We start from the raw sequence: 23,235 nt of genomic DNA, 5'->3' as shown, positions 1-23,235 counted from the left end.
AGGAACTAAGTAGTAAATTTTCCATTTAAAAGAAATTCTCAAAGTATGCAGAACAAGTCAGGAGGTTAGTTTGATCAAAATTTCAGTTATTTCCAATTTAATGCGGTAAAATCAGACCTTAATGATCTCAAAATTAAGGTTATATTTGAAAACAAAAATATAACAGCTAGAAGTTAAAAAAAGAAAAGAAAAGAAAAAAACTTTGAAAGTGTGTCTGGTAAATCATTCTATAAGTTTATAGAAAATAATGTAGAAACTATCATTGTATAATTTTATTGTAAATAATTAACCCGTAACAAAAAAATAAGTGACTTTGTATTAGATAATTTTTCAGTTTTTTTACTTCATATGATCTTTTTAAATAAAAAATAAGATAAGCCAAAATAATTTAGTTATGACATATAAACAATCATATAAATACATAATTTATCACTTTTTATCCACATAATCATAATTATACTCAAAGTCACCAAATTGCTTTTCAATTAAATTTTTCGTTGTACTGAGGCCATAGGAATAAAATAAACTCAGACATGTATGAGACCTAACTAAATATAAGAATTTTGTAATTCCTCTTCTATAATTTGTTGCATTTTATGTGTTATGTAAAGCTGCTTTCGGAACATCATATTTTATGTGAGAGTGTTCTGGAAAACTTGTTTCAAAAGACATTACGGTTTCAAAAAGTTTATTCACGAAAATTTGTTCTAAAATACATTTTATACGTCCCAAAAATTTTTGTTTCAAAAATCTCGTTTCGAAAATTACATTCGGAAAATTTCAGAAAACTTTCTTCAAAAGGTTTGTAAAATCTGAAAATCATTTTTCTTACAAAAGGTAAAATGATGATTTAAAAATTTTGGGTATGAGAAGAAATTGCGAGAATGCGGAAGAAAAAGCCTTGGGCTATACTTCCACACCCCACTTTTTTCTTTGTGCACCCCATAAAAGCTATAATACCAACATTATTTTACATTATAAATATAATAAAATTTCTTACATTTTTTATTTTTAAAATTTTTTGAATTAATGATCCGAAATATATTTTCAAATATTTAGAAATAAAATTCGAAACAACAAATTTGAAATAAAAGAAATTTCAAAATAAGTATTTTAAGAAACATTTTTAAATCCAAAAATACCTTTTAAAACACTTGTTCATATAATATCTTTGTATTTCAGAGCATCTAATTCAAAATATAAAATAAAATTCAAAATAAATATTTAAAAATATATTTCTGAATTAAAAATATCTTTTCCGAAATTTTTTTATATGCACCGCTAGAGCTTACTTACTATTCTTGTCTTGTTCTTTTATAACCTTTATTTTTATTTTTCTAATTAAAAATATAAGTTAAATAGGATTGTTTTTTATATGTTTTTTTTTTCTGAAAAACGAATGTGAAAAAAATACTCTTCAATCTCATTCACGCCATTCATCCCAACACCTTCAAATACTATTGTAAGAAAATTATTATAACCCAATTGAAAATCCTAATCCACACAATAACAACAGAGAGAAACAGTGATGACCGGAACCCGCTCCAAGAGGCGGCCGCAGCTTCCGAGGACGGCGTTGGAAAGACCCTCAGTCGTAGGAAGTGCCACGTTCATCAACGGCGCGTTGGTTGATCGCCTTGCTGGCTCGATAGTCTGGAAGAAGACGTTCTGAAAGAAGGATAATGGTAACAGAAGAAGGAGATGAAGAATGGTGAGGAGGTAATGGGGAGGCGCGATGCTGTGATTTAATTGAAGGGTGGAATTATGATTTTTAATATAATTTAATTGAAGGGTAGAATAGAGATATAATATTTTATGGGAGTACAGAAAGAAAAACAGGGAAGTGTAGGCAGAAGCACCCAAGCCTTGTTGATGGTTTATAAGAGAGTTCAAATTTAGATGAGCCTTTCTCCCTCCGACACCGCGCCATGCTCCCTCCACCTTTTCAAATTCTTATATTTTTAAACCATCTTTTCAAATTCTTTTACCTTTAAACCAACCACGTTGTATTCCTTTCACCTCCTCAAATTTTATTTTTAAAACTATCCTTCCATTAAAGGTTAAAATTTTTTTACTTTTACCACGAATTTTTAATTTATTTCTCAAATCCTAATTTTACCTTATTTATATTTCCTGAACCATGAATTTTTAATTTATTTCTCAAACTCTAATTTTACCTTATTTATATTCCCTGAACACAGTAATTACACTCCCACTCCGTATCAACTCGATCTTCTTCTACCTACTTTTTCATTATATCCATTGGCATTGAAACTCTAAAGTCCTCTAAAATACATTCATCAATTTGGAGGAATCAGATTTCATATCTGTATCCATCAAACTGGAGTAATATTTTACTATCCCAGACCAGGTAAGAACTGCTCATAGTAGGATGTCTTGGAAGAAAACATCTATATGAAAATGACTGTAACTTTCTTGCAACTTTTAAGGGTAAAAAAGTATAAGATTACAAGGACAATACTTTTATTTTAAAAACAAAGGGACAATATTCTGGGCTAAATGAAAAATGTGTATTATATACAAGGAAACAAACATTGATAGGAACACAGAGTCATCATTGACTATTCACTACTCTTCCAGGCTTCCCGCAAGAGCTCATATCGTACAACCTTACGGCCTCCCTTAATTAGTGCAGTCGATGGTTCATCCATGCCAAGTGCAGAAAGTGGTGAATCCAACTCATCAAGTTCATCATCACTGGTATATAATTTTTTGAGAGCAAATGACCCACGTCTTAGTGAAGTTTTGGTTCCCGCTTCTTGTAGCATGCCTAGAATTGAAGAAGCTGGAAGTGGTGCATAGAACGTGGGACCAGCAGAACATGGCAAGCTTGTAATAGCTCCTACATCATCCTCAATATCCTAAAATAACAAAATCCAATAAAACAAAAAGACATGGAAATTAGAATGTTGAAATTTCAATAATCCATTCCTACACCATACTTATTGCTTGTTATTTTCACCAAGCATGCTAAAAATAAACCAACCTCACTGTTCAGGGCATCGAAAACAGCATCCGGGATAGGGCCTGGGGAGAATTCATCAGGAACAAAATTGTTGACAACTCGTTTAATCAATGAAATACCAAATCTAGGGCAAACCTGCAGAATTGTTTGCATGATACGTTTATAATTAGTTTCGCAAAGCATTAACAATGAAAGAAGAAAGACCAATCAACAATAAAGAAGTTTGATCCAACCTCTTTTCTCGTAGACCCATCTGCAAGCATGTCCAAGGGAAGCATCATCAAATCGCTTAAGGCATTGAGGAGAAGGAAAGGTTTGAAGGATGATTCACATTTGGGTTCATCGTTTTCATTGGTAACTTCGCAAGATTCACTATCATCAATGCTAAATAAATCTGAAAGCCATCTTGACCAGTCACCAATCTGAGTACAAATAATAAAAAGTTATCCGAGGGAACAAACATCACATATCCTTCATAGAATTGCAACAAAACTTATTTTATTAAGGTTGGCTACATGGATATTGGGCTCTATCAAGAACCAGTTTTTCAGTAGAACCATTTACAGGAGGGTATTTCTAAATGGTTTCTCAAGTTTTCTTAGGTCTTTCTCCACTCTTTTGATTGGACTAACTTACTTCCATTTGATACACTTTCCTAACTGAAGCATTATATTCAAAACTAAGCCAGTTTCCATCAACTTTCTCATTAGATACATTCTCTCCTACTCTTTCTTTTCTTGTATGCACTCATCCACCTCAGCATGCTTATTTCTGCTACATTCGTGTTTTTTTTATTAGCATTTCATTACTCAACATGTGCTTGCATCACTGATTTTACAAATAATAGAATTTATTCAATTTAGGGCCATCATGCAACAAATTTACAAGTACAATGTATACATTAAAATTGAGAAGACATGTTTTAAGATGAGGGGCTGCCAGGAAAAAGAAATTTCATAATTCTAATTACTAAAGCATCCAAATTCAAAATTCAAAATCTTTGAATTTTTAGAAGTCTTTAAAGGGGTTGATGAATTGAAAATATACAGGGAACATCAAATTTATTTCTTGTGGTGAACTGCGTATATTAGAGGAAAATTTCTGACCTAAAAGAAGTAAAAACTTTAGAGTTTGTCTCTAATATCCACTGTATGTTACAGCAGCATTTGTTTATTAAGATTCAACAACTAATAGGATTATATCTGTTTTCTAAATACTTGTACTAAAACATCATAAAATACTTAACATCTTTTATCAGCGAGTAAAGTTTCTCAAAGTCTCAGTAAAGCACATTGCTGTGTTACAGAGGAAGCAAGCCTTACAGATGAAAAATATATAAAGATTATGATCAACTAAGTGTCTTTTGAAAGAAAGAAGGCATAGGACAAAAAAGTTTCATAACTCACAGCATTCTTCAGTTGTGCACCAGCCGCAAAACCTGATTTCCCAGCTGGAATTGGAAGAACCTTAGAATCACTAATGGGGTCAGATACAGGATCCATGGGCATCTCCTCAGCGGATTCCCGAAGAATAGCATTGAACATAGCGAAGTCAAGTCTACTAACCAACTGCTCCATCACCTACAACCACAAAAACAGTCCTATTTCAATCAGGCAGCCTTTTATTTTATTTCTTGCATTCTCAAGATAGGAATCAATAGACACAATATTAACATTCAGAGAAAACAATAACATGTACATCCATACAACCGGGAACTATTCAACAATAAACAACCGATATAAATAATTCTACAAACAAAAAGTATTAACAAGAAGTAAATAACAATGAATGAACAGATGGAAGAGGCCAATGTTTCCAAACTGTCAAGAATCAAATCAACCCAAAAGCAGCACAAAATGGTTTTCATCCGACATAGAATTTAGGTGGGAAAGAGAAAGAAACAAAAAGGACAGAGAGGGTAAAGGGGGAGAAGAATGGGATAGAGAGAAAGAGTACAGTGACGGAGAGATCACAGAGACTATGCACAGCACTTCTATTCCAGCCTGTCTTAAATATCTTTATTTATAGGAAATTAGCCAACAACTATGAAATCTTAGCTAACTAACATTCTTTTCTGACATACAAATCAATTTATTATGAAGAAAGGCCATGGTGATGATTGCAGTCATGGCCACATGGTGAAAGAGGAGGGTCCTTTCCAAGTCAGGAACCAAATCAGCCAGATCTTAGGATCAGGTGTTGGCCCAAAAATGATTTCTACCCATCCCCTACGTAACTAACAATAAGAAACTAGTCCAAGTCTGGAACCAAATCAGGCAGAAGCTTAGGATCATGTTTGTTTTAGCTTTTAATTTATGTATACTAGCACCTTCACAAGAACATTAACAACACCACCCTTGGGGTTCTAAAAATTAAGAGAATTAAAAGAACAAATGATTTTGTTACAGTTGAATATAGTGAAAAACTATATATGGGATTAATCTCTCTTGTGTTAAATACACATAGGGTTCTCTATTTATAATAGAAAAAATATGGGTTAAGCCCAAAATACAAATAAGAAATAATAACAAACTAACTAAAAGATAAAAGATAAAGATAAAAGATATAATATATCTAACACTCCCCCTCAAGCTGTGCATACAAATTGTATGTACAAAAGCTTGTTACTAATATAATCGATAAAGACTTAGTGAAAATATCTACTTCTACACTCGAGTGACACCAAATTGATAATGATTTGCAAGACGACATAGAAGACGAAATACCAACCCAAAAGACTCCCCCTGAGCAACAAATCTGGGAGGTTGCTTCATGTAAATCTCTTCTTGCAAATCACCGTTGAAGAATGCCACCAGTGGATAAAGATGTAATTGTTGAAGAGCCACCATGGCTATAAATAAACTAACAAGAACCATCTTTTCCATGGGAAAAAAACATATATAGACGGGTCAAACACAATGGTGACAAAAAAATGAGGTCAGAAGAGACACCAGCGGAAGAAGCCATGGATGAATAAGAGAGTGAAACCATAAAAAATCCAAAATTCTCCAATCAAGACACCTGAAAAAGAAAAAAGAGCAACCTCGATGCTCTAAACAAGTACCAAACATGCCACAATGCACAACGAAAAAGGGAGTAAATCCATAACTTTAAAAGGAACTCCGATGAAGGTGTCGTTAAAGGCATGGTAGTCGCCTGACCGAGATGATGAAAACAATGTGATCATCAGTCGAAACTAGAATCCGATAGTGACAGCGGTAGACGATGGCATCGCCGACGGCAGTAAATGGCGCCGCCACCGGCAGCGGCGGATGTAGTGGCAGAGGCACCAGAAACTTTTTCTTCAAAAAAGAACCTTAAGCTCTAGATACCATGTTGAATATAGTGAAAAACTATATATGGGATTAATCTCTCTTGTGTTAAATACACATAGGGTTCTCTATTTATAATAGAAGAAATATGGGTTAAGCCCAAAATACAAATAAGAAATAATAACAAACTAACTAAAAGATAAAAGATAAAGATAAAAGATATAATATATCTAACAGTTACTTTAAATAGATAAATACCCCCTTACTACTACTTCCAACATTTCCAGATAAGGTAGTGAAAAAGACACCCTGCTATATGTTTTGTCAAATTATATAAGGTACATATACATCTACACCCATACATATGCATAAAAAAAATGAATATCCTGAAATCCAGCATTCAATACATTGCATATAGAAATATCAACTTTAAATTGTACCAATCTAGCTATCACAGCCAAGCAGCCACACTCATGAAAACCAGTCCGAAGAGGACAAAGCCTTTCACATGCATCCTTGAAAGCTCTTTTCCATAAATAAATAGAAAAACTTCCTTGATCTTGATCACCCACACGGGTTCTTCTTTCATCTGCTTTCTTAGAATTAGTGCTTTTTGCAACTCCAGACTGCATGTATGGTGTAAGAGTCTGGGGACAGCAAACATAAAAAAATATCAGGAAAATGTAAGAGGGATTTTAGTTTAAAATCAAAGTTAAGAGTGGAGATAAGAAGCAAAATAAGAAGAAATAGAAGGAGAAGATGAATGGTTTGGATTCCACGCTTCAACCTTTTCTAATGCAATTAAAAATGTTTTTGGATTCTCCCAGCTATGAAATTGTTTTTCTATGTTGCCATTTTCTTCTTTACGAAGAGTGTTGCCAACTGCATCACATTCACTGTTGATGCATGAACCATCACCAAAGTGTACATTTTCAACTTCTTTGCTCACAATTGCTCTCAGCAATAATATATTTGAGAACCAAAATGTCAACCTATTCATGGATAAGAAACAGTAAGCTAAGAAATAATATCTAATAAATGATTGTAATAAGTATCCACATATCTTTTTAAAACTGATGTTAAATAAACCAAACTTCATTAGATAAGCCTTACCCCATTAGTTGGAGTTGGCTACATTAATCAAACAATGCCATTGCATTTAAGAAAAAGCCATATTTTCACTTCACCCAAAAAAATTCTATTTAGATTTAGCATCATAGATCAATGTCTCCTTTTCCATTGAGAAACCCTATGCTTGCAACCTTGCAAATGCATTTGTCCCAAACGCACTAGGCTCGGTTTTATCCCAAATACACGGGCTTGGTTGTCCAGATGCAGAGGTCTCAACTTTGTCCAAGATACACTGGTCTCAGTTGTCCCATATGCTTTGACCTCATATGTCCTAAAAGCTAATCTGGCCCTGCCTTCACCTATATATGCACTGACCTTGTTTCTATCCCAAAAATTATTATCAAACTTAGTTTAAAGTTTAACATTTTTGGTCTCCAATAATATTAGTTTGAAGCTTCCAAATTTAGTCATGAGAAGGACTTGCTTTTCTTGCCATGAATTGTTTACCGGGCAGATCATAATTCCAGCTATCTGACTAAGCAATTCTTCTTTCCAACTTCTCCAACATCTTGAGTTTCTTTTCCAACTATTGTCTTAGGTGGAGCTCAATGTTTTATGTTTTTAAGTTTTAATTTGAGGATATGTAAATTGTTTTCTCAACGAACTAAAGCTAAGCAAGCTTCAGTTTGAGAGAGTTAGAAATATAAGAAATATCTCAAGATATTATCTTAGAAATACAATAAATATCCCTTGTAATTTTTTATTTATTTTTATATTTTGATTTGTTTCTTTGTTTAATTAGAATCTTTATAATGATAGGAATGTTTTATTAGAATATTATTTATAGGCATTATCTGTTTTTAAATAAAATGAATTCTATTGGGGGAGTTCATATACACAATTTTCAGCAACTCTTCCATATATTTTTTTCTCTTCCAACAATTTTAATTTAGTTCATTTAGTACATGTTCCTTATTGGAACCTCTGTTGGTCTTACCCTCACAAGACCAAGACACCTTAGATAAGTCTCAATAATCTCCTCAAATGTAGCTTCCCCAACTTCTCCTAAATTTATTCACACTTCAATTGACAAAAAAAAATAAAAATTGGGCATTCTCACTATGCAAGTATCTTAGGCTCAGCTTTTTCCAACAAAATTTCTGTACTTTAGAATCATAAAACAAGATCTTCAGTTATTCCTGAACATTGTATGTTATTTCAGCATAATTAAGAAAATAACGAAATCAAGTTTTGTATACCTTGGAACGTCATTTCCACATGCTTTAGAAACCAAAACAAATCCCGAGACAGCATTCTGGGCTGCACTAGCTATTGTAGCAGGAGACCCAACTCTACAAGCGTGGAAATAGAATCTAGAAAGGCGCCGAGCAGGTGCATGGACCTTGTTTGACGAGCTACCATGTTCAGCAATAACTGAGTACATTGAAACTTCGAGAGCAGCAGCTTCCCTCAGCTCTTCTCGTAGCCTTTCAACTTCAGCCTTCAATTCAGTTTTATTGCTAAGAAACTTGCCACTTGTATTAATGTCTTCATGGCATGCGGTATAAACAGGAAAATCATTCAAAGTATTAATTTCCTCTGGCTGATTAAGGGTCTGATTGCTGATTTGCTCATAATTCTCAGCAGATTGTAGAGGAATTTCTACATTTTCCCCATCTCCGATTTTGTCACTCATCAATCTTGGGTGTTCATGTGGTTTCTTGTTTAGAAGAATAATACTATTTAGACTCCCTTTCTTCGCGGAATCATCATTGGAAAAAGTATTGAGCTCATTTTCTAAAGGTTCATTCCTCTCAGTGAACTGTCTTTGTCCTTTTTCATGTGGTTTCTCGTTTAGAATAGTACTACCTAAATTCCCTTTCTTCAAAGAATCATCATCGGAAAAATTATTGAGCTCATTTTCTAAAGGTTCATTCTTCTCAATAAGTTGTTTTTGTCCTTTCCCACGTGGTTCCTCATTTAGAAGAGTAGTACTACATAAATTCCCTTTCTTGATAGAATCATCATTGTAGAACTTATTGAGCTCATTTTCTAAAAGTTCATTCCTCTCAGTAAACTGTCTTTGTCCTTTCCCATGTGGCTTCTCGTTTAGAAGAGTAGTACTATTCAAATTCATAGAATCATCATTGGAAAAATTGTTGAGCTCATTTTCTAAAGGTTCATTCTTCTCAGTAAGCTGTTTTTGTCCCTTCCCATGTGGTTCCTCATTTAGGAGAGTAGTACTACTTAAATTCCTTTCCATCAATGAATCATCATTGGAAAAATTATTGAGCTCATTTTCTAAAGGCTCATTACTCTCAGTGAACTGTTTTTGTCCTTCGCCAAGTTGTTTCTCACTTAGAAGAGTAATACTATTCAAATTCCCCTTCTTCATAGAATAATCATCGGAAAAATTATCGAGTTCATTTTCTAAAGGTTCATTCTTCTCAGTAAGCTGTTTTTGTCCCTTCCCATGTGGTTCATCGTTTAGAAAAGTAGTACTACTTGAATTCACTTTCTTGGTAGAATCATCATTACAAGGCTTATTGAGCTCATTTTCTAAAAGTTCATTCCTCACAGTAAACGGTCTTTGTCCTCTCCCATGTGGTTTCTCGTTTAGAAGAGTAGTACTATTCAAATTCTCTTCCTTCAAAGAATCATCAACAGAAACATTATTGAGCTCATTTTCTAAAGGTTCATTCCTCTCAGTAAACTGTCTTTGTCCTATCCCATCTGGTTTCTCGTTTAGAAGAGAAGTACCGCTCAAATTCCCTTTCTTAGTAGAATCATCGTTGGAAAACTTATCGAGCTCATTTTCTGAAAGTTCATTCCTCACAGGAAACTGTCTTTGTCCTTTCCCATGTGGTTTCTCGTTTAGAAGAGTAGTACTATTCAAATTCTCTTTCTTCATAGAATCATCAATGGAAACATTATTGAGCTCATTTTCTAAAGGTTCATTACTCTCAGTAAATTGTCTTTGGCCTTTCCCATGTGGTTTCTCGTTTAGAAGAGTGGTACTACTTAAATTCCCTTTCTTTATAGAATCATCATTGGAAACCTTATTGAGCTCATTTTCTAAAGGTTCATTCCTCTCAGTAAACTGTCTTTGTCCTTTTCCATGTGGTTTCTTGTTTAGAAGAGTAATACTTTTTAAATTTCCTTTCTTCATAGAATCATCATTGGAAACATTATTGAGCTCATTTTCTAAAGGTTCATTCCTCTCATTAAACTGTTTTTGTCCTGTCCCCTGTGGTTTCTCGTTTAGAAGCGTAGTACTACTTAAATTCCCTTTCTTCATAGAATCATCATTGGAAAACTTATTGAGCTCATTTTCTAAACGTTCATTCCTCTCAATAAACTGTCTTTGTCCTTTCTTATGTGGTTTCTCGTTTAGAAGAGTAGCACTACTTAAATTCCCTTTCTTCATAGAATCATCATTGGAAAAATTATTGAGCTCATTTTCTGAAGTCTCGTTCTTCTCAGTAAACTGTCTTTGTCCCTTCCCATGTGGTTTCTCATTTAGAAGAGTAGTGCTGCCAATTAAATTCCATTTCTTCGTAGAATCATCATTGGAAAAACTATTGAGCTCATTTTGTAAAGGCTCATTCTCCTCACTAGACTGATTTTGTCCTTTCCCATGTGGTTTCTCGTTTAGAAGAGTAGTGTTAATCAAATTCCCTTTCTCCGTAGAATCATCATTGGAAAAGTTATTGAGCTCATTTTTTAAAGGCTCATTCTTCTCAGTAGACTGGTTTTGTCCTTTCCCATGCGATTTCTCGTTTAGAAGAGTAGTGCTAATCAAATTTCCTTTCTTCGTAGAATCATCATTAGAAAAATTATTGATCTCATTTTGTGAAGTTTCATTCTTCTCAGTAAATTTTCTTTGCCCTTTCCCTTGTGGTTTCTCGTTTAGAGCAGTAGTACCATTCAAATTCCATTTGTACGTGGAATCATCATCGGAAAAATTATTGGAGTTATCATCTAAAGGTTCATTCCTTTCAGTAAACTGTCTTTGTCCTTTCCCACGTGGTTTCTCGTTTAGAAGAGTAGTACTATTTAAATTCCCTTTCTTCATAGCATCATCATCATGGGGAAAATTGTTGAGCTCTTTTTCTAAAGGTTCATTCCTCTCGGTAATCTGTCTTTGTTCTTTTCCATTTGGTTTCTCGATTGGAAGAGTAGTATTATTTAAATTTCCTTTCTTCATAGAATCATCATTGGAAAAATTACCGAGCTCATTTTCTGAAGGCTCGTTCTTCTCAGTAAACTGTCTTTGTGCTTTCCCATCTGGTTTCTCGTTTAGAAGAGTAGTGCTGCTAATTAAATTCCATTTCTTCGTAGAATCATCATTGGAAAAATTATTGAGCTCCTTTTGTAAAGCCTCATTCTTCTCAGTAGACTGTTTTTGTCCCTTCCCATGTGGTTTCTCGTTTAGAAGAGTAGTGCTAATCAAATTCTCTTTCTTCGTAGAATCATCATTGGAAAAATTATTGAGCTCATTTTCTAGAGGTTCATTCTTCTCAGCAAGCTGTTTTTTTCCTTTCCTATGTGGTTCCTCATTTGAAAGAGTAATACTACTGAAATTTTCTTGCTTGGTAGAATCATCATTGCGGAACTTATTTAAAAGTTCATTCCTCTCCATAAACTGTTTTTGTTCTTTTCTTTGCTCCTCCATTTTTTCTTTGGCCTCCATAACCCCAACATCTGAAATACTGATAACTTTCTCAACAGCTTCTTTATTAAGTCTCTGATCTCTTGTGTCATCTTCTTTAATCACACTGTTCTCTTGAGTTACTTGAGAATTGAAAGGCCTTTCAAAGTTTGTTTGTATACTCGGTGAAATGCATGAAGCAGAAGATTGTTGAATATTTTCTTGAATTTCAGAAATTGGATCAGAAAGTTTGACAGTTTCCACAGAAATTTTAGGCAATGAAGGGCGGCCATAGGCAGCATTTCCCATGTCTGATCCAAGAATTGTAGATGAAGGGGGAGATTTGATGCCATTGAACTGTGTGGGCGCTTCACTACTTGTGTTTCCAACTAAGCTAGAAGTAGAACTTTCTGCGGATAGAACAAAATTTCCATTAGAGCCTTCTGCTCCTCCTTCCCTGATTTTGATACCGCCTGATATCAAATGGCAACAGGCTGTTAATATGGCAGAACTAGACAATTGTGTAGCTATATAGATTATTATTGGTCTGGAGATCAGATAATCAATAGTAAAATTGCGTCACCAGTAATACATCAGTATGGTTCTATCTACTTCTTTCACTATAGGTATGTTTCAATGAACTTCTTCAAGAACACTAACAGGAAACAGAAATAAAATAAGGTTTTCTATAAACTAAAATTAACTAACGCATATGTTTAAAATAAGCTTTTAAAGAAGCTAATATGATAGATCATTCAAAAATTAACTTAGTCATATGTTTTATCTATAAAAGAGAGTATATTTAGTTTTTCCTTATTATTTTCTTCTCCTATAAGTGTTTACAAAGAAGTTATCGAAAAAGACCCTATATCTATCTGCTTAACATCACATGTCAATACATTTAGAGTTCAAATGCTTGATCACCGTATGCAGAAATAAATTAACAGTTAAAAATCATAGAGGTAATTGATATACAAAATGTGTCATGAGCCAGCAAAATTAGTTTAATAATGTCATCTCATATCCTGAATATAGTAAGATCAAAACAACATGAATTGCAGCAGCACACTGCATACTAATGCATGTATGCATACCAATTAACAATTAAACACAATAACGATGTGATGTATGTGATTAATGTATATGGGCATACCGAAAGTAAAGAGGAATACAATCTATTAATACCAGAACAAATGGTTAAGCATCATAGCGATCTTTTGTTAGGAAAAATCCACTCAATAAGGTCTAAGCAGGAATGAGGTTAATTATTGCCAAATCATAACAATGTCTTGATAATATCCATACTATGTAAACAAATCCCTTCGGAAAAAGGGGTGACGTTTGATATTTTTGCATTAAGCACAATTAGACGAGAAAAAAACTTCAGTACTTTTTCATTTAGAGGGACAAACCTCCAGTAGTCTTGGAAGAAGATCTATTAGTTTGGGAGGTATTTGAAGGGAAGTCATCATTGTCATCATCATCAGTAAAAGAGGCAATTTCAACATCATCGTCATCTTTCAATGACTGTGTCACCGATTCACTTCCTTCCTTGTCTAGTGACAACCCTTTTGAATAGCTGCTGCTTGGTGATGAGCTAGAACATTCTGTATCCAATGGCTGAATACTAACATAAAGAAATGGCTGTGAAGAATGCTTGGAGCTCTTCTTGCAGTTCAATAGAATGCGTAAGGCTTTAGTTTCCTTAATAATTCCAAAATCTGCAAAGTTTATTGAGGCTGATCCCAATAGTTGGCTCTTTGTTGTCTTGTCATACAAGTTAAACTCTAAGTAGTTCTTCTGAAAACTTTCACGGTGTTTGCTTTTCTTGGATGCTTCTCTCCACATAACAACTGAAAGCCTGAAAGATTCATTAAATTCGATGTTTTCAATGCCAGCAGTGGTGGATGCTAGAGACCCAGAAGTTTTATCACCATTTTCCCACTGCAGTAATACCGTTTGCACAGATCTCAGTGATTGTGAAGGGGGCCAAGGCTTGATCTCCTGAACATGGATTACGTAGTGAACTTGGACTGAGACAGTTTTTCTACTCTTTGTTCTTATTCCCAGTACCATCTTCACAAAATAATAATACCACTGCTACTCTGGGCAGTTATGCTGCTCACTCGAAACGATGAACCTAAAACAGAACAAAAATTAGAAAACAAATGAGATGTTCCAAAACATTCTAGAGATATTTGCCTGACATAGTACCTAACAAAGGGCAAACAACACATGATGCCAAGAACAAAAAACATTGCTAAAGTCAATACGAAATGCTTATTGAAGATATATTCCTTAACACCCCGAAACAAGAGGGAAAAAAAGCAGAGTGAAACTGTTTTTAATTCTTCTTCTTTTCCTTACCAATAAAGATAACACGGATAAAATATTGACACCATTGAAAAATTATTTAAGGTAAGAGACAAAAGCTAAGCAGGGGAATGATGTAAGAAAGAAGAAAACAGATATCCAGATTCTAGAGGAAAGAGCATATGCATGCAAATGGAAGCAAAAAAGCAGAAAACAACACTTAAAATTTGACGAAGCTCAACTCAGCTATAAGCAAAGTGATAAAAAAGAAACAAGTGTTGGGAAATTACGTAATGATAGAAAATAATCAGCAATTAAACAAACCAGTTAATTAATTAATGCAATTCAAACCCAGAACGACGGATGACAGAAATATGCTAACTTGGAATGATATGAACAAAAGATGACCAATAACATGGCCCAATAGAGCTGATAGACGATGGGACCCATTTGAAAAAAAAAATGAAAAGGGAATTGGTGGGTATAATGGGAGAGGAAAGTGATTTGTGATTGATTATTCAATTGATTGCAATGAAAGGGGTCAAAGGTTGAAACTGAGAGGCTAAGAAAAGGAAAAGTAGAATTGAAGGAAATACCAGAACTGAAAAAGAAAAAGCGGGTCCCACGCATTGAGGAACTACTTATAATAATTTTCTTTTCATTTTTTACTATATTAATTATTTTAACCTATTTTTTTCAACATAACTTTATTATATAATTTAAATTTATGTGAAAAAACTCAATTTCTCGTTTATTTTTATATTTTTCCAGGATAATACCATTTTTACCAACTAAAGTATGACGTGTTTTGATTTACCCTAAATAGTGTCGGGGTAGTTAGGGTATCCATGTTACCATGCTACTTTTTTATGTATATATATATATATATTTCATAATAAAATATTGAACAGATGTATTGAGTGCCGGCTTGTTTGCAATTTAGTTGCGCTGGCACATCATTAGGTAAAACGCGTACCGTTCTTTTTAGGCAGAGTTAGTCGTTTAGATTTCGGAAAATAAAAACAAATGGGTAATTAGTAAGCATTTCTTAAGAGTTTAGTATTTTATGAGGGATTATGATATTGTGGATGAGATGGACTTTGTTTAATTTTATTATCATTAATGATGGATTTCACACTGCATTTGTCTCCTATATAGTAAGTATTTCTTAAGAGATTGATGTTTAATCTAATAGCAAGTTAAAAAAGAAGGTGGGTGGGTAATTTGTTTATGAATTAGCGATCAAACAACCTAAACATGGACAATTCTTACGGATTTTGAAGAGTTGAGTGGGTGGAATTAAGTTTAACCCGTTTAATTGCTAACTACTTCACGATCAGTTTGATCTTTCCAATTAATATTTCTAGAATTATGGTTCTCTTGTAAGGATTGTAAGAAGATTTTGAAATTTGTATTGCTCAAGACTTTACACCATTTCTTCTGTTACAAATAGAGTTGTATTTCACGGAGATTGTCATAATAGAATTTTATGGAAATTACCAGTATTGGATTTCATAACATTTTTTATTATTATTATTTTTGTTAAATATGGTTTTAGTCCCTCAATTATCATGCGATTTTAGATTTAGTCATTCTTTCAAACTTTGGCACACTTTGATTCTTGTCCTTAAGGAAACTATAATTTTTTGTTCTCCAAAATCAACGTCGTTAAAATTAGACTGAGTTGGCTAATGTTTGGCCACTTTTGATAACATGTTTCATGGTAACATTGTGTTACGTTGTTGTTTTTCAATAGAAACTAAGAATAAGGGTTTATTAATTTGAACCCAATGTGATATGTGAGATCCAAAGTGTGCTCTGCATGCAATTGGGCAAAGAGATGAAATCATTATTTAAGGTTGAAAGAAAGCGGAAGAGTAAAAGATTGGAGTTGGTCTTCTTTGGGATGTAAGTTGATTTTTGTTTTTCATGGGAATGGAGGGATGGATTGGGGATGGATTGGGATGGATTGGGGATATAGGGTTTTGGTGGGAATAGAGGAAACTAAGTTGATTTAGGTTATTTACTTTTGAAATCATTGTTGTAGTGAAATGAAAGCTGACTGTGGAGGATTTGGTTGCATGCGAAGGAGCATTGGTTTGGGAATGTCGTAAACATGTGGATCCTCTCCTCAGTTAGCAACATCAAAAAATTGTGGTTGTGGGAAAATATTGTTGTTGTTGAAGGCAACTACATTGAAGAAAAAAGGAAGACTATTTCTGAGATGTAGAAATTAGGGAGTTTTAAACAAAACACGTTCATTTGTATAAACATGATTGTTGTCATTTAAAATCAAACAGTTTGAAGAACTTTACAAGTTTATGATATAAGTTGATGCTTTAGTCCCAGCCAACTCCACCTTTTATTAAGAAATGCAAACAAATATAACATTCTAAGTAATGACCAAATCTGCAACTTGAATGCTCCAATTGGACTTCACAACACCATTGAAATCAGCCAACACAATCACTAAACAGAATAGTCACTACACCAATTTTTGGTTTTTAGAAGTGATTTTGTGCACAAGTGATTCTGACACTTTACTAACCATTTGAACATTTTCAAATCATCAAAATACACTTGTTTAAACTCAATTTCTACTCAAAAAAGAACTGCACCTCAAATTCACTTTTTAAGTTCCCAAAATCACTAAAAATGAGGGTTTTAACATACTAATTTGCACACGGGTCAATCTAACTTCAATTGAATTGTTGTAACAATTTTAAGACATCAAATTAGACTTGTTTAAACTGATAAACATCACAAAAGTTACTACAGCACGAAAAATTGGTCTAAGTGCAAAATAGTATAGTAAACCATGATTTTTGAGCCAAAATTGGAAGTTGCAAAGTGATTTTATGTAACAGTCTGATTTTAAGTCATTTTAGAGTTTGAACACATTTAAAATCACTAAACAAAGTTGCTGGAGTGATCAATTTTGAGTTAGAGCCAGTGTTGAGCAAAATTGAGTTTCAAACCACCAATTTCAAGCCATTTTGTTGTTGCAAGAGTTGAAAATTAAGTGCAGATTTTGAATGGTAGCATTTATATTCTGTGTGACAGTTTAAACAAATCTAAAATGATGTTTTAAAACTGCTAGCAAGATTCAATTCGTGACATGTTGGTCTAAGTGCAGAATAGTATAGTAAATCATGATTTTTGAACCAAAATTGAAAGTTGTAAGGTGATTTTTTGTAACAGTCATTTCAGAGTTTGAACACATTCAAAATCACTAAACCAAGTTGCTGAAGTGATCAATTTTGAGTTAAAGCTTGAGCAAAATTGAGTTTCAAACCACCAAATGCAGCAACCACTACACCCACAACAAGCGCTTAAGCAAATTGATCAAAACAAAACTAACTCACAAACTGTAATCGTGATTTTGGATTGACCTTCAAGATAAAAGTTACTTACAAACCTTAATCTTCATTCGCGTAAAAAAATTCCTAATTTAACTAAGTAAGGAACCCTAATTTGCTTCAACTAAATTACTCACTGACCACATGGCATCAAACATGTCATGAAACGTTGCAAATGTTAGCCATTACAGATAATCATCAGACGTGACCAGACGTTGCCAGCTCAGCTTAATTTTAACAATGTTGATTTTGGAAAACGACAAATTATAGTTTATTTAAGGACAATGATTAAAGTGTACCAAAGTTTGAAAGATTGACTAAATCTAAAATTGCATGATAATTTAGAGATTAAAAACATATTTAACTTTTTTTTTTTCATGACGCTACAACTTGTTGGATGATTTCATAAAATAATAAACATGACAAAGAGTTAAAGTTCATGATTTGTGCATTGTTATGTCTGTTCAAAGAATTTCAATTATTGTTTGTTCTAATTAATAATTTGATTTTAAATCTATGATTTGTTTTTATTCTATATTTTTAAATAAAGTAAATATAATCTCTTCCATTAAATAAAACTAATGATGTTAATAGGGATAATTTGTTAGTCCAAATCATACCACCGTGATAACAACCACCACCCCACCCTCCTCCCCTCCTAGTAATGCATCCTATCTGCTTCTGCAAAACTATTTGCAGGACTTTTGCTGCCATATCAACCTTTTTCCTTTTCAATTGAACTAGACCCCTCAATTATCACAATCACTTACATCCTGAAACAAAATTCATTGTGCTCAAAAGATAAATTAAATTAACCTCCTCTCTTTTCCTCAATTATATGCAGTTCTAATTGCAAAAAGAATGAAACAGTTTCCACAGTTATGTAGTCCCAAATGGAGGGAAGCATTCAGAAAGATATAGATAGATATTTTCCCAGTTGCAGGAAAATAATTTCCAATAGAAGTACAGAAAATACCGTCCACTCAATTTCACCAATTTCTACAAATTTGAGTCCTCACAACATGAAAGGTGAAAACTTTATCTCATTAAACCATACAGTTCATGTTTTGGTTGTCAAAGTTCTCCTCAGTGCTTGTAAAAGGGAAACTACAAGATGAAAAAGAAATGTCCCAAAAAGCTTAATCCCTTGGCAGTCCAACTTGAAAGAAAACCTTGATGAGTTTCACTTACAAAACCACATAATAACTTGTATGTCAACAGCCACAAACAATGCAAATAAAGAGAGCGCGCAATAATCTTGCACACTCTTACAGTGGATACAAAACAAGCAGAGGAACAATGCAAAGGTGTCTGTCTCAATGGAAGGAGAGACACTGATAAGAGAAAAATATGGGGAAGGAGGGGGTTCAAGAACAATGCCATCGGTAGGAGAGGAGGGTGGGTGGTGGTGGGTGCTGTCACGGTGGTGGTGGTGGGCGTCCGGCTATGGTGGTGGTGGCGGGTGTTGTCAGGATGGTGGGATTGTGTCGCCAAAAAAGCTTGGGTTGGAGAGGAAAAATAGAATTTGAACTTACACATGGTCACATTTTATAACATCTTTAATGCTAAAGGACCACATTGACTCTATTTAAAAAATATAAAGACTGTGTAAAAAATATAAGGACTCCGTAAAAAAATATATAAGAATAAAAATGAATCATAAACTTAAATATAAAAATCAAATTACTAATTAAGTTATCATTATTTTGACAGTTATTGTCAAACAACTTTATCCAAATAAACCGTTGATTCCAAAACCAAACCATGGTGATGCAGTGGTCATTATCACTATTCATTAATGAAATCCACGATTTACTAACACAAAATTGCCCCAATGAAAAGAATAGAACACAAATTTCACCATTGTTCAGATGATTTCTCAGGCTTAGTTGAGTAATAATAGCTACAAAATATAAGATGATTGAGATATGAAAGTTTCGATTTACTTAGACTCACCTATATTTCCAAGTCAGAGGCACTGATTGCCTCATTTCAATTCTTTCTATACACTGGTACATTTTATACCCTACAATTATAGGGAAAACTCATCACAACTATAAATAAAAACAAATTACATAGTTCAAAGGCAAACAAATCAGGAATCATGAATTCATGACTAAGCATATTTCCTTGCATAGCTGAGAATCATAACCAAGCACAGTGACAAGGCTGGTACAGGGCTGGTAGAGAGAGGTTTGGGCACAATGGGTAGTTTATGCTTTACAATTACAGAACACAGTCAAGTTGCTTTATCTACACAACCAACCTCACCAAGTGCAAGAAGGCCCGGTGATTGTTATTATTGTCAATATATATGTTCAACTTAAATTTTCCACAAAGAACTCTAGGACATCATAGAATCGAAATCATAATATAGTGCATATTATATTTCAAAAACAACTCCAAAAGATGATATTCCCGTGTAAACACAATTCAAGCATACCATGCAACACTAATCTTGAAGCAAAATACTTCATTAAGAACGGAATGTTACACGAATCAAAGCTAAGAAGAAATGAAAGAAACATGCTAAAATTATGAAAATAATTCTATTCCACATTTAAGTAGTGAGAAATTCAAGGCCCTAATCACAAGTCAAGAAGGATCCATTTGAAATCCATCATCAAATGATCTAAAGAGTGGTAACTTAATTCCATTTTGTTCCATCCCATTTAAATGCTCAACACTGGATGTCCAAACATCAGCTGGATCAGAACATCATGGCCTCTTTATCATTTCATTGTAGCTTACAAGAATTATTAAAATAATACACATTCAAAGGAAAAACAAACGTCTTTACCATGTTTGAAGGAAACGCAATTGTAGAAAAGATATATAAAAATAATACTGGCAAACCATAACTTACCTAGAAAAGAACAAGACTAATGCACCTGATTCAAATTCTAAAAATTTTATCACACCTTTTATAGAAAAGTCATACCATTCACTTTGTACAAAAGAGAAAAACCAAATTGCAGAGACAACATTAGTTGCCTAAATGCAATTCTTTAGCTGATCTCCTGCTCCTTGGAAGAAACAACAAGAAAGAGCAAAATCGGCGATGAAGATGCCTACTAGAGAAATAACCACAGCTGACGTTGTTGATTCCCCAACACCTTTAGCACCTCCCAAAGTTGTAACTCCCCACGCACAACTCACAATAGATATGATAGCACCAAAAACCTGTGACTTGATCATTGCACTAATAATATCCCATGATCTGAGAGCCCGCTGAGCTGAATCCAGGATAATGTTGATGCTCACCCCATAAACACCATCAGCAAGAATGGCACTAGATGCCAACCCTAATGTAAAACACAATAGGGTCAAAAGAGGTAGGGCAATACAAGTGGCTATCACTCTTGGTGTCACCAGGTAATCAACAGGGTCTGAACCAAGAACTCTCAATGTATCAGTTTGCTCAGAAACCTGCATAGTTCCTAACTCTGCTGCAAAAGCACTTCCAATGCGCCCTGCAACCACAATTGCTGTAACAACAGGACTTAACTCCCTTGAGAAAGCCAAAGCTAAAACCCCACCTACAGACCTGTTCAATCCTAACCTTGTGAACTCTCTTACAAATTGAATTGTGAAGGCCATGCCCACAAAAGCCGAAGTTAAAAGACACACCCCAACTGATCTTGGACCAACTCTCTCCAGTTGTTGAAGAGTGTTCCTCCAATGAATCTTTCCCTTTAGAGTTTTGACAATCACCTGCCCTGCCAGGATTAAAACTGATAACCCCCTCCACAGATACCTTGGAGGTGACCAATTGCTGAGAAATGCTGGTGATGAGCCATTTGGAGCATGGTTTGTGTTCATTTCATCACCTACCGTAGAAGCAGATGGATGGCTGTCATCTGTGTTATGAAGCACAAACAATCTTTTTGGTTTTATGGGGCCAGGAGAATTATAAATTTGAGGTCTCCCATTGAATTCACATTTCCGATCCCATTGAGAGGGAAACGGTGCACAGAATTTCACCTTATATTTATTCTTCCCATTTGCACTGATGTTTCTGCAACAACATATTGTTCCATTGTACGTTCAATATACATTAATTTTAGAAAACAGAAAATTATATAATAAAAATCAAGGGAAAAGGTAAGTATAAACCTGCAAGAGAAACAGATTAAAGGATGACTATACGATGTTGTTTGCATGGTGAGATCCTTGACTAACAGACTCTGTTTGAATTTGAGGTCATCCAGTCCAATTTCATACATTAGAGAAAAGATTGAAGCATAACATTGTCAAGTATTCATACTGATAGTTGGCACTAAATAGTTTTCAAGAAGCAAACTGCCGTTTCTTTGTGAAAATTAACTACATATATGCATTGTACATAAAGAAATTCTACAGAAGTCTCTGATGTAGAAGAATGAAATCATCTGAAATTCTTATGTACATAAATCAATTTCATTTACCTAGAATGATTTCTTTTGGTGCCCTATAGTAAGAAATGGTTAGAGCCTTGAACCTCTCCTGCCAGTCGCAATATATGATATGTTATTTTAGGTAAATATAACACAAAACAAAAAAGCAAACAAACAACTAAGGAGCCACCAAAAACGATTTCAACATTGCAATTCACCTAAATTCTGGTTCTCGTAATTGTTCGGTTCTCAATATTTTTTTTACAATTCTGATCCCAATGAAATAATCTTAAATTGCAACCAAAAATATTTTCATAAAATAATTAAAATAACCAATGATTGAACGACTACACAAGCATAGGCTGGAGCAACACCACTTACGATTTTGATGAACTAATTCAAACTCTTTGCGCTTGCACTTAACAACAATTCGGAGTAAACATGTCGTTTAGAAGTAATAGAGAGGAATAAAATCACATTTTCATATAATAATAACTAGCTGAATCTCCCAGAGAAAAAGTACGAGTCAAAAGAATGCAATACAGGGGGTTCACCAGCTAAACCCTAACATGGATCAACCGGTTTGAGTAGGGATCAGAAATGAATTTGAGTTTTCCACATGGAATTAATTATTAAGTAATAAATTTACAAAAAAAAAGTAAAATAAAAAGTATATGGAGGCGAATCCTACAGATTTTGAGGCGGAAACAGAGGGAATCATAAACAGAAATGGAATTGAAGAATAGAAGATGCACCGGAGATTGAAAAATGACGGCTTGAAGTGGTTCGCAGCGAGTGAGTCACCGACTACAAATTAGAAAAAAAAACTAAAGTTTTAGGAAATCAACGAATCCAACGTTGCTTTGTAGTTAGGCAACTCAGCCATAGGGATTTTGATTTCGGCGTACCATCTGAGTTATTAAGATATCGAAAATAGGAACTTTTTTCATTATTTGCACTTGAGGACGGTAATTAGCAATAGATTATTATTCAGTTGTATATTTATAAAAAAATGAAATTTTAAACAAACAAGTTTATAACTTACATTTATACTAAAAATAATAATTTCGAATACATATATTTATATTTAGTTTTTCAAAATAAACATATGTACTGAAAACAATAAAACAATTTAATTTGTATATAATTTAAGTTATTTAAAAATTCCACATTGTGTTTTCACGCATTATTATCTATATTTTTTTCT

The 23,235-nt window shown here is 33.8% G+C and overlaps 2 protein-coding genes across 3 annotated transcripts; both read right to left on the bottom strand.

The window, feature by feature from the left end:
• Window positions 1-2,412: 2,412 nt before the first annotated feature.
• LOC124819694 (uncharacterized) lies at window positions 2,413-14,834 on the bottom strand. Its single transcript, XM_088096271.1, has 9 exons — window positions 14,618-14,834; window positions 13,393-14,120; window positions 8,589-12,453; window positions 7,034-7,250; window positions 6,699-6,941; window positions 4,393-4,566; window positions 3,220-3,408; window positions 3,008-3,121; window positions 2,413-2,882 (listed from the first exon to the last, which is right to left on the bottom strand). The coding sequence occupies exons 2-9, from the start codon at window positions 14,054-14,056 to the stop codon at window positions 2,583-2,585; spliced, it is 5,766 nt and encodes a 1,921-aa protein (XP_087952397.1). The 5' UTR covers window positions 14,057-14,120; window positions 14,618-14,834; the 3' UTR covers window positions 2,413-2,582.
• A 5,524-nt stretch (window positions 14,835-20,358) lies between these two features.
• ABCI14 (trigalactosyldiacylglycerol 1) lies at window positions 20,359-22,968 on the bottom strand. Of its 2 annotated transcripts, none has more exons than XM_047291254.2 (4): window positions 22,720-22,968; window positions 22,080-22,137; window positions 21,769-21,839; window positions 20,359-21,670 (listed from the first exon to the last, which is right to left on the bottom strand). In XM_047291254.2, exons 3-4 carry the CDS (start codon window positions 21,813-21,815, stop codon window positions 20,647-20,649), a joined length of 1,071 nt encoding a protein of 356 aa, XP_047147210.1. In that variant the 5' UTR covers window positions 21,816-21,839; window positions 22,080-22,137; window positions 22,720-22,968; the 3' UTR covers window positions 20,359-20,646. The 2 variants fall into 2 exon arrangements, with proteins under 2 accessions (XP_047147210.1, XP_047147211.1); XM_047291255.2 differs by having other exon boundaries at window positions 22,784-22,968.
• Between the last annotated feature and the right edge of the window lie 267 nt (window positions 22,969-23,235).

This window comes from Vigna umbellata, chromosome 8, assembly GCF_029865625.1.
Source record: "Vigna umbellata cultivar VRB3 chromosome 8, Vumbellata_1.0, whole genome shotgun sequence".
Classification (NCBI taxonomy): domain Eukaryota; kingdom Viridiplantae; phylum Streptophyta; class Magnoliopsida; order Fabales; family Fabaceae; genus Vigna; species Vigna umbellata.
Note: the sequence above shows the minus strand (reverse complement) of the source record. Positions and strands in the feature narration are given on the sequence as shown.

What these genes read in the sequence shown, in the direction of transcription:
- LOC124819694 (XM_088096271.1), bottom strand. Translation starts at nt 14,056, where the DNA reads ATGGTACTGGGAATAAGAACAAAGAGTAGAAAAACTGTCTCAGTCCAA. An exon ending in TTCTTCCAAGACTACTGGAG is followed by an intron (nt 12,454 to 13,392) that starts GTTTGTCCCTCT and finishes ATTTGATATCAG; the next exon opens with GCGGTATCAAAATCAGGGAA. An exon ending in TGGCTGTGATAGCTAGATTG is followed by an intron (nt 4,567 to 6,698) that starts GTACAATTTAAA and finishes TTGTGGTTGTAG; the next exon opens with GTGATGGAGCAGTTGGTTAG.
- ABCI14 (XM_047291254.2), bottom strand. Translation starts at nt 21,815, where the DNA reads ATGCAAACAACATCGTATAGTCATCCTTTAATCTGTTTCTCTTGCAG. An exon ending in TTAATCTGTTTCTCTTGCAG is followed by an intron (nt 21,671 to 21,768) that starts GTTTATACTTAC and finishes ATGTTGTTGCAG; the next exon opens with AAACATCAGTGCAAATGGGA.